The sequence below is a fragment of the Bradysia coprophila genome (assembly GCF_014529535.1).
Source record: "Bradysia coprophila strain Holo2 chromosome X unlocalized genomic scaffold, BU_Bcop_v1 contig_125, whole genome shotgun sequence".
Classification (NCBI taxonomy): Eukaryota; Metazoa; Arthropoda; class Insecta; order Diptera; family Sciaridae; genus Bradysia; species Bradysia coprophila.
The window spans coordinates 27,779-40,071 of NW_023503294.1; the positions used below are offsets into that span (position 1 = coordinate 27,779).

Sequence of the window (12,293 nt, forward strand, 5' to 3'; positions counted from 1 at the left end):
AAAATACACATAGGGCCCTAGTAGCGGCCCTAGTCCAAGGACCCAAATTTAATTTTTTTTTTTCAACAACATTCTATGCGGCCTTTGATTACCTTCCAAATGAAACAAAAATTACGAAAAACGAATGAAATTTACTCGAGTTCTACAATCGCTAAACCGTTCTAATGTGCATACGTTATTTTGCACCAGCTGGTCCCATTTGGAATTGTATGTGACCAGCTGGTGCAAAATAACGTATGCACACCAGAAAGGTTTAGCGATTGTATGTAAAATACACAGAGAAAAAAGTCGGATTAAATGTTTAAACTATGGAAAGATAACGAATATTTTAAATATTTTGAAAGATTTCGTTTCAATCTTTTTTCAAAGATTACAAAAATTAAATCTTTCGATAGATTGCGTTTCGGGTTAAAATGGCTAAAATTGATAGTAGCAATAATATTTTCCATACGCTTATGATACTTTTCAATAGTTTTGCCAGGCTCAACTTCCTTATCGTTGCTCATACAGATTTATGATAATAGTTAATTAAATAATTGGAAAAATGAAAAAAAAATGTTGCCTTCGATTAGGATTTGAACTCGTTTACTATGATGGTTACCTCAGTTGGTACAAAGGTTTCGTTCAGAAGATTATTTTTTAATCTTTGAAAGAGTAAAATCTCCGCAACAACGGTTCGAAAATAATCTTGCTAAGATTAAGAACCCAATAGCTCAGTGGTAAAGTACAGGACTGGAGATACGGAGATACCGAGGTGAACGAGTTCAAATCCTGATCATAGTAAGTAAAAAACAAGGCATCAGAACAGTCGGAGCGTTTGCTGCGACCTAGCCCCGTACAACCCGTAATCCTATTTCGTCCGCAACCATAATACGTCCGTAGCCCTAATAAGCCCGGAACCCTAATACGTCTACAACCCTCTAATGCGTCTGTTACCAAAATGCAAGTCAAGTTGGGCATTGTCAAATTTACTGAAACTGTTCATTTTTAAAATTGCGCATAGCGCAATTACGAAAGCCCGTACGAAGTACCTTTCAAATAAAACCAACAATTTACCAAGACTGTATACTTTGGGAGGTCACGCAGATACAGCTACGCGGGTTACACACCACAGTTGATGATAAAATGGCCGATTTCATACAAAAATTCACCTACTCGATGATTCTCGTCGTCTTGATGATGTGGTGAAATTTTTTACATGTAAAATCATCAGAAGTGGTGTGTTCCCGCGTATCTAATAAAATGGCGGTCTTCGTGACCTCCCCAAAGTATACAGCCTTGCAATTTACGACATTATTTTAGAAACCCAAAATTTTTTGCCAACTTTCCATTGGGTATTCAATTACCTCTCAAATGAAACAAAAACTAGCAAAATCGGTTGAGATTTACTCGATTTATGTGCAAAGAGCACTTAGGGCCCAGTAGCGGCCTTAGTGCAAGGGCACAAATTTGAAACTTTTTTCGCCACGTTCTTTTCGGTATTCAATTACCTTCCATAAAAAACTAAATCTAGCAAAATCGGATGAGATTTACTCGATTTATGTGCAAAAAGCACTTAGGGCCGAGTAGCGGCCTTAGTCCAAGTGCCCAAATTTGAAACTTTTTTTGCCATCATTCTATTCGGCATTCAATTATCTCTCAAATGAAACAAAATCTAGCAAAATCGGATGAGATTTACTCGATTTATGTGCAAAAAACACTTAGGGCCGAGTAGCGGCCTTAGTCCAAGGGCCCAAATTTGAAACTTTTTTCGCCACGTTCTTTTCGGTATTCAATTATCTCTCAAACGAAACAAAAACTAGCAAAATCGGATGAGATTTACTCGATTTATGTGCAAAAAACACTTAGGGCCGCGTAGCGGCCTTAGTCCAAGGGCCCAAATTTGAAACTTTTCGTTCTTTTCGGTATTCAATTACCTTCCATAAAAAACTAAATCTAGCAAAATCGGATGAGATTTACTCGATTTATGTGCAAAAAGCACTTAGGGCCGAGTAGCGGCCTTAGTCCAAGTGCCCAAATTTGAAACTTTTTTTGCCATCATTCTATTCGGCATTCAATTATCTCTCAAATGAAACAAAATCTAGCAAAATCGGATGAGATTTACTCGATTTATGTGCAAAAAACACTTAGGGCCGAGTAGCGGCCTTAGTCCAAGGGCCCAAATTTGAAACTTTTTTCGCCACGTTCTTTTCGGTATTCAATTATCTCTCAAACGAAACAAAAACTAGCAAAATCGGATGAGATTTATTCGATTTATGTGCAAAAAACACTTAGGGCCGAGTAACGACCTTTGAGCCCTCCCAACAAGCCCACGTTGCATCTTACCCAAAAACAATGTTCAGCAACTTTGTTCTACTCGTCAATACCTTTCATTTGATATATCACAAGCAGCTATTGCGTGCGTATTTTGGTAGATATCGTCGAAAGACTGAAAAACACCTATAGGGCCCTAGCTCTGGAGGGGCCGACCCTACCATGCCCATTTTCGAACTTGACCTTACTTTTGTCGATACCAATCGGGGAAAAAAAGAATTTTGAAAAAAGGTTGTGATTTACTCAAGCTAGCACGGACGGACGGACGGACGGACGGACATTTTTTTTATTGCGGATTCGTCATCTATGAACATAACCAAATGCTTTGCCCTTACTGTCTGCTTCCAATTCGACGTGTTACAAACGGCATATTAATCTTATAAGCCCCCAGTACTTCGTACGGGGCTAAAAACATTTAATTTTAATTAAACAAATAAAATTTCCAATTTCAGAATAAATAAGTCTGACTCCAATATTCAAATAAATTTTGGAAAAAAATTTTTAATTTCAAAATAACAAAAATAGAAATCTTTTGGAAGATTTCGATCTAATCCATCGACAGATTATTTTCGAAAGATTAAATGCAAGTAATCTTTGGAAAAATTAGATTTCAATCCAAAAATAAATTTGGTCCTATATGTAATCCGAAAAAGATTTAAATCTAATCCAGGACTTTTGTCTGTGTACAGATAGGGCCCTAGTAGTATTTCACTTCTAAGGCCCTAACTCACGGTCCACTCACCCGATTTTAAAAAGCTTTTTTTTCCTGGATTGGTATTGACAATATCTATCATTTGCCGTGTCATTTACATTTCCATCGTTTATTTCGCCAATAATATCACCAAAAGACCTTAAATCACTTAGGTGGCCCTAACTCACGAAGGGCCTATCTTTGAACTTAGCCTTGAAAAAAATTGTTCTGGTACAGTCTTTGACATCTAAAAACCAGCCACTGATGAGATTTTTAAATCAGTCACTTTCCACTGATTGAGATAGTTGTCAAAACAAATTGGCTGAATACTTTAGTGTGGCTTCTGTTAAGAGTGATATCGCGAAATCTTCGAACAACTTTGGGACAAGGGGTCACGGATATTATCGCGATTAGTCGAGTAAAACAGTGTGGGGAAAATTGAAAACAATTGAAAATAAATATTGAATAACCACAAAAAAAGTCCAAAAATGCTTCATACCCCACTTTTATATAGAAAATAGTCCAAATAGACCGAAAAATTCTTTATTTTAGTTGATCTCACTCTTATCAGCAATAGATATTGAAGAGCCGCACAAAAAACCTCAAAAAAACGAAAAACAAACGAAAGAGATAAAATTTCGTCGACTTGGGGTGGACTTCCGCTAAAGTCGCTCCAACCCTTTGCAGTGAAACTTATCCAAGGATGTTTTTACAAGCTATGGTACTACAGAGACGAGGCTCTCTCACCATACATATTATGTCTTGATCTTATGTCACTGCGGCCGGTCAGGGACTTGGCAAAATCACCAATTTTTCACCTAAACACACCCCCCCTGAACAAAAATAAATTTTTACCGAAAATGCACCCAAAAATTGATTGCTGTTCTAAATAGAGGGATCCTAGAGGAGTTCAAAACGATGGTCCGTTAAGCTGGACCAGATGCTTCCCCACAACCATACAACTAAGGAAAAAATTGTATGGGCTGGGGAAGCATCTGGTCCAGCTTAACGGACCATCGTTTTGAACTCCCCTAGGGTCCCTCTATTCAGAACAGCGATCAATTTTTGGGTGCATTTTCGGTAAAAATTTATTTTTGTTCAGGGGGGGTGTGTAAAATGATTGATATCACCAACAGGTCAACATGGACCGGTGGTGTGTATACTCAAAATGTGCGTCTTTTCAAGGCCTACAAGGCTAGCTAAAAGTTTTTTTTTTTCCCAAAATGGTTTTACTCTAATAATTTTTAGAAAACTATTTTGGGTCCTTTTTGGCAGACCCTTACTTTATGACCTGGAGCGTCGACAACAAAATAACGTTCACCAAACGTAGTACTACGTTTTACTCGCAAAAGTTCAACGAATCGAATGAGCTATAAGTCAATAATATCTGTGACCCCTTGTCCCAAAGTTGTTCGAAGATTTCGCGATATCACTCTTACAGCAACTACAAAAAAAACTTAGCTGTCCTAGATTCTCTACGATATTACCTATTCATTCATACCTCACAAGCCTTCATATGCCATGATTGGTCGATTTTATCCGCAAGCAAAGTCGAATTTTTTTTGTAGAAAAGTGATGGCTGGACAAACTGAATGATTTACAATGCTCAGTGGTTACGTACTAGTCTTCCACTAAAATTAGTTCGAATATCACATTATATTATATCACATTGGTTACGTCCTAAAGTTCACTCAAGCTTCATAATTCGGATGGTTGCAGTGTTTTTGGTGGATGGATGACTAGGATGAATTTCTGAGCATAATGTCTACACGCAAAAAAAGGAAATTTCGGATGTACGTTCAAGACGTACAAAATCTACATTTTAGACGTACATTCTACGTACTAGACGTAGTGATGTACGCATAAAACGAAAAATGTACAGATAATACGTTAAATGTACTGATAACTCAACCATTGGTCTCATCGTCGAAATGTACGTTTTAGCCGTAGCATGATTTACGTTTAAGACGTAGGATGGTGTACATGTAAGACGTACAATTTTATTTATTCCAATGACCTTTAATAAATTACATTCATTTACAACATTTTACATTTTTACATTCTTTGATCTTTGATCTTTTCACTAAATTTCAATTTTTAAATCCTCCAGCCATTTGATGAAACGCTCGCTTACCCCGTTGATTTCCTGTAAGTCTCCAGTGAAGCGATGGATGTTACAATACTTAACGATATGTTCCATTGTTTGAACTTCACCGCACTCACACAGTGGTGATTCAATGAATTGCCATTTGTGTAGCATATATGCACAGCAGCCATGGCCTGTACGAATACGATTTAGTCTCAACCACAACTTTCTTGGTAAATTCATTCCTTTCGTTTCCTTCGTTGGATCGGTTATGAGGTCTTTGTTTTTGACCGTGGCGTCTTGCCACCACTTTTTCCATCGTGTGTTACGCGAGTCCATGTCTCCAGACAATCTATAAAATTGCCAAAACGGTTTCCTCGATTTCAATCTCGATGTTATCGGTGCTGTTAGAATGTCGTTGTGTATGGGCAGTTCTGTATGTTCGCTGATCTTTTTGCATTCTCTTAAAGCAGCTTCTTGTCGTACAATAGAAGGTGGTGGTATGTTGCTTAAGACATATAGCCATTCAATTGGAGTGGACGTACAATAATATTATGTTTGGTGTTGATGTCAAAAGTTATTTCTGAATTGTTTCACAAATTATTTAAAAGAACAATTCGATTTAAATATTCATTTCAATTAATTGTTGTATCGTCGTATTGCTCGTTTGGTTTCTAAGCTGTTGGATTGCTTTGAAACGACTAATGTTTTAAAAAAATTCGACGTAAAGATGTAACGCGATTTTAACGTTCATTTTAATATTACCGCGGAAAATCAATTTCTTGCCAATAGAACCATGAGAGTTCATCCAAGAAAAAGAGGTTCTTATAATGCGTAGGAAATGGAATTCTATTATTTAATTTTATCACGCGTATTTAATTTTGAACTCTGGCCTTTGATGAGACCATTATACTTTCACAAGTTTCTGATCGGATTCGGAGTTGCCATTGCCAATCAACAAGCCCAAATCCGACATCTAAAAAAAGTGATGATTGAATTCCGACTTGACAAATGGATGCGTTGCGGCTAAAAAATCGGATCTATTTTTGATTAAAACCTTCAATCTCTTGGAGCCTAAAAAAATATAATTACTGCAACAACATCCGACCTTAACAACTCTAACTTACTCGAAAATTTCAGAACAAGAATACATATTTGGATTCGGTCTCACCAGTCATTATATTGGCTTAAAAGTACTCAGATTTTCTAGCTCAATAGGTTTGTTCCAAATAACTGTAAACGCGAACTTTGACAACCCGAACCACGACGATTTCATCCATAGACGACATAACCTTGGCTTTTCGCTGAAATTTTAAGGCCCCGTATATATAGTGACAGCTCATTTTTCATGAGCAATTGTTTAGGTTCTGTTGTCTATGGATGAAATTTGACAATTCGTATGGCCTTGGAACAGATCTATAGCTACAATTGCATAATAAAATGTACAAATCTACCGAGAATCCTATGATCATGTGTTCTAGATGAACTGTACATTATATTTTTAAAGGAACATGTGGCGAAAATTTCATAAATTATCAATAATAATTATTTTTTAAAGTTTGAAAACTCGACTTCTTTTGGGAGCCTGAAATTTAATGTTTAATCATCAGAAAATATTTGCCTGAATGTTGCTAAACTCAACTCAATTTAAGTTTGCAATTGGTTAGCATTCTACAATTTTAATTGTTCCACAGCGTTCCACATGTTGTCAACAAAAGAAGCGTAAAGAGTGTCGTTTCACTCACAAACGTGTGGAATTGAAGAAGCGTAAAGGCAAACGCTACTTCTATGTGGTGGAACACGCGTGGAACAAATAAAACGAAAGAAACAAACGAAACCCACCAAAATTGCATTCTTATGATGAGATCAGTTTACTGCGTCTAAACTACATCCTTTTTCTACTATGTTTAAAAGGAAATGACAAACAAAAGAACTCTCCAAAGTAAACTGTTCGTAACTCAACAACTAGTTAGCTCAGTGCGAAAGTCACTGACTCAAGATCGAGAGGTCCCCAGTTCAATTCACGCCAGTGAAAATGTTTTTTTTTTTTTTTTTTTCATTCGCGTTTGAGAAACCCAGCACTTTGTTTTATATAAAGTAATCGATCTCACATCTGTAAAGTGGGCAAAGGACGAAATATAGTAACATTATTTCTAGAAAAATTAAAAAAAAAGCGAAATTTCCAATATACGTTTTATTCGTACATTGTACTGATAACTCAACCATTGGTCTCATCGTCGAAATGTACGTTTTATCCGTACGACTTTTTTTTGCGTGTAGCCTGCATTCGGGCGAGATATCAATTGAGTACCTAACGTTCCTCAAAGAGTATTTGCAGACTGGAAGCAGTGCATTGGAATGAGAGGCGAGTACATCTCTAGGTCAGGTTGCTTGAAAGGATTCTTCGCCTTCCGAAATCGGCCACCACGCTCAATTTTCCAGCTGCAATTGTGATTTAAATCGAAATCCCATCCTGATCGTACAAACAACTGATTCCGCTCGAAATCTGTTAAATCTGTAAAATTGTGAAATACCAACCGTTTTGCCCTTACCCCTCACATCGCTTTAAAGAGCTTGCTTAAAAACACGAAAAATCATTTATTTTCTTAACAGATTTAATTCGCCGCACAGAACAATAAATTAAAAGCAACCTTCCGGCTCGAAATCGAATTATTATGCTGCACAAACAAATGAAAGGGATAGCGCACAGCTGCTGGAAAATGTTGTAATTCAACTCCACAAATATCGGTTATATCAGTTCTTTGGTGAGGCAAACATAGCATGTCTCTCGTTAATATGGTTCACTCATATCACTCGTCGTCATCTTCGCTTAATTCTAATCCATTGTGGCGGTGCTTCAAGTGGCCGTTTATGGTCGGTGTACTTGTCCGCAGAGATGGAGTCGTCCTACCAAATTGATAACCGTTGACGGGTCGCTGTAATCGAGCCGGCTGATGTACCATTTGATCGACCGAATCGTCGTCGTCGTCGTCATCATCATTGCTGATGTCTGAGTTATTTATGTTCGACAGCGATTCATATTCCAATATTTCACAGTCCAGCAGATGGGACTGTCCTCCCATAAACGACGCGAATCTGAATGAATTGAACGGTTAACTATATAGCAGTCTCTTCCCGAATACAAATTCTTTTTGTTACCGTTGAGGATCCCTCAGCTTTGTCATTGTACGCCAAGGTTGACTTTCCGGACTGTTGCAGAAATTTTTCAGCTCTTCCAGAGCTTTTGTTGTTTCTCTTGCGGTTTGTTCGTAGTATTCTTCATTCGTTAAAAATCTTTGCTTGGGTGGAAAATAGCGTCGCCTGTAAGTACAACCAGAAATACGAGTGATCGAAATGGCAGAAAAGACAATTTGTTTTCGTTTCCCTTACCAATGCCTTCTTGCAATGTACAACCATTCCACCGGAAAATAGTAGATGCAAACGGTCAACAAGACGACTCCGACGCTGGCCTCTTGAAATTGACTGGAAAAGTAGATCATGCCCATGGACACCATTTGCAATCCCCATTTAATCAAATTTTTGCTTCGTTGATTTTTTGGCGGACCGAGTCGATAGCAAATCACAAAGCTGATGAATCCCGTTACGATGATGTACCAAAACACGTACGTTTGATAATTGAACAGTATCACCTGAACGTTGTCCCATAAGAGCTGAGTGAAATAAACAGCTAATGCCGAACCACCGGCCATTACGCTGTACATCATGGGTTTCTGCGGGGTAATTGGTTTTAGTTGTCAGAATAGGGAATTAGAAGTGAATATCGCCTGGACCAACTTACCTTGGGAAACAGTTTAGCCAGAAAGTATACAACGACCAGTAGCGACGCAAAAATGCCCAGCAAAATGCCGGTTGTATAGTAGAACAGTGGCGTTTCGCTGAATTGACTGGCCGCGAAAAAGATCAACAGTCCGATGGCCATCAGAATCACTTTCCAAAAGTCGATGCGCACCAAATTTATGTAAACTTTGTACTGATGTGCCGTCTCGATGCCGACGCATGTTTGATTGAATGGATTCAAATTGATGAGCTTCTTCTTTCGCGTGTTCAGAAAATTGAACGAAAATATCGACCGTTGATTGTCGTAATGCGTGGTGACGATTTCCGGTGTGGATCCTTCGTACCACACAAAATCATCGTTGTCCAGATGCAGTTCGATGTTCACCGATTGGAAAATTGCCGGCAACGATTTCGATGTGCCACGATAGCAATATATTTGCAGGTCGGTGGTGAAGAATCCGGATCGTTGGTTGGAAGCATACTCAATGACACTTCCTGGCTGAATCAACGTGACTGCAGAGAATTTTGGATGATATTATGAGAATGGTTTTTTGGCGGTTTAAGCGACGGAAAGTAGCGGACGTACCAGTTGGTTTCTTAGCTAGGGCATACGTAAGTGAAAGTAATGTTATCAAAAGCAAAATACGAACTGAAGCCATGGTTTCGTATTAACCATGAAGAATTCACATCTAAACTAAACTGAGCAAACGGCAAATCAACACAACGCTTTTTTCGCTTATTTTAACTGTCAAAATACAAAAATAAAAGCAGCAGTGCTCTCAGTGCTCTTGTTCAATTCATACAGCTTCGTGTTCGGTATTATGGTGCACATATGAACACTTAGGGTGTAGCCTTTTGCAGTCTTTTTTTTATTTTTTTTAAGGCCTGCGGGTAGGCTCTATGCAGAATGGTCCACTGATCTCGAAAAAACCAAAAAAACGAGCCATCAGAACAGTCGGAGCGTTTGCTGCGACTGAGCCCCGTACAAACCCGTATATCTATTGCGTACGTGACCCTAGTGCGTCTGTCACCCTACTTTGACCGTAGACCTATTGCACCCGTAAACGTAGTTGAAGTCAAATTATTATGAAATGTGTACATCTTAGAAATTGCGCATAGCTCAATTACGAAGCCCCGTACGACGTTCCTTTCAAATAAAACAAAAATTTCAAATAGCCCTAAAATTTAAATTTATTTAGTATAAATACACATAGGGCCTAGTATCGGCCTCAGTCCGAGGATCCAAATTTATTTTTTTTTCAACTACATTCTATTCGGCCTTTGATTACCTTCCAAATGAAACAAAAAATACGAAAAACGGATGAAATTTGCTCGAGTTATATTCAAAATACACATAGGGCCCTAGTAGCGGCCTTAGTCCGAGGACCCAAATTTAATTTTTTTTCAACAACATTCTATTTGGCCTTTGATTACCTTCCAAATGAAACACAAATTACGAAAAACGGATGAAATTTGCTCGAGTTATATGTAAAATACACATAGGGCCCTAGTAACGGCCTTAGTCCAAGGACCCAAATTTAATTTTTTTTTTCAACAACATTCTATTCGGTGTTCGATTATCTTTCAAATGAAACAAAACTTAAGAAAAACGGATGAAATTTACTCGAGTTGTATGTAAAATACGCATAGGGCCCTAGTAGCGGCCTTAGTCCGAGGACCCAAATTTAATTTTTTTTTCAACAACATTCTATTCGGCCTTTGATTACCTTCCAAATGACACAAAAATTACGAAAAACGGATGAAATTTACTCGAGTTATATGTGAAATACACATAGGGCCCTAGTAGCGGCCTTAGTCCAAGGACCCAAATTTAATTTTTTTTTTCAACAACATTCTATTCGGTGTTCGATTATCTTTCAAATGAAACAAAAATTACGAAAAACGGATGAAATTTACTCGAGTTGTATGTAAAATACGCATAGGGCCCTAGTAGCGGCCTTAGTCCGAGGACCCAAATTTAAAATTTTTTTCAACAACATTCTATTCGGAAATTTACTCGAGTTGTATGTAAAATACGCATAGGGCCCTAGTAGCGGCCTTAGTCCGAGGACCCAAATTTATTTTTTTTTCAACAACATTCTATTCGGCCTTTGATTACCTTCCAAATGACACAAAAATTACGAAAAACGAATGAAATTTACTCGAGTTCAATGTAAAATACACATAGGGCCCTAGTATCGGCCTCAGTCCGAGGACCAAAATTTAAAATTTTTTTCAACTACATTCTATTCGGCCTTTGATTACCTTCCAAATCAAACAAAAATTACGAAAAATGGATGAAATTTACTCGAGTTCTATGTAAAATACACATAGGGCCCTAGTAGCTTTTCACTTCTAAGGCCCTAACTCACGGTCCACTCACCCGATTTAAAAAAACTTTTTTTCCTGGATTGGTATTGACAATACCTATCATTTGCCGTGTCATTTACATTTCCATCGTTTATTTTGCCATAAATATCACCAAAACACCTTAAATCACTTAGGTGGCCCTAACTCACGAAGGGCCGATCCGAATATGCCCATCTTCGAACTTAGCCTCACTATTTTGACTATCTTTCAGGGAAAAAAAATTTTTGAAATCGGATTTGATTTACTCAAGATATCGACGTGACAGACGGACAGACGGCCCAAATTTTTATTGCGGATTCGTCATCTATGAACATAGGCAAACACTTTGCCCTTACCGTCTGCTTCGAATTCCATCAATTACACACGGCATCGTAATCCTATAAGCCCCTTCGTACTTCGTACGGGGCTAAAAATTAGAAGTTCGAAGCTCCCATGCGCACCTCTGAAAACCGATTTTTTAGTCACAGAGCCATAGTGAGAGCAGTTCTGCCGACTGTGTTGGAGCAAATTTGTTAAGTGTATATGATAACTACTCGTAGAGACTGTGGCTTCAATTTGGCATACTTTAAAATTTAAAAAAAATTCGACTCACCGATGAAAAATTACAGAAAGTGTTCCCGACCATGACTTTTCCAGAAATTGTTTGGAGTTAATGCTATCTAAAATCTGTGACTGGAAAAAAAAAACAGTCATGTCGTAGCTCATTTTAAAGGGAATTTCAAGAGCTTTCAAACGAATATAGACTCGACGTAAAGTTTTACCGGGTTGCAGATTCATTGACCTTCCAATGTGTTGAAAATGGTACGAGAAAAACCATTTTTGTTTCACAGAATTTATGCAAAAACGGTTCCAAATTGTTCTTAGTATTGTTGGCGTTTGAAAGCTCTTGAAATTCCCTTTAAAATGAGCTACGACACGACTATTTTGCTTCCCAGTCACAGATTTTAGAAAGCTTTAACTCCAAAAAATTTCTGGAAAAGTCATGGCCGGAACACTTTCTGTAATTTTTCATCGGTGAGTCGAATTTTTTTTAAA

At 37.9% G+C, this 12,293-nt stretch overlaps 1 protein-coding gene across 1 annotated transcript; it reads right to left on the bottom strand.

The window, feature by feature from the left end:
• Window positions 1-7,670: 7,670 nt before the first annotated feature.
• On the bottom strand, window positions 7,671-9,654 carry LOC119067609 (nuclear envelope integral membrane protein 1a). Its single transcript, XM_037170702.1, has 5 exons — window positions 9,475-9,654; window positions 8,890-9,401; window positions 8,481-8,821; window positions 8,250-8,411; window positions 7,671-8,186 (listed from the first exon to the last, which is right to left on the bottom strand). Exons 1-5 carry the CDS (start codon window positions 9,545-9,547, stop codon window positions 7,901-7,903), a joined length of 1,374 nt encoding a protein of 457 aa, XP_037026597.1. The 5' UTR covers window positions 9,548-9,654; the 3' UTR covers window positions 7,671-7,900.
• Window positions 9,655-12,293: the final 2,639 nt, after the last annotated feature.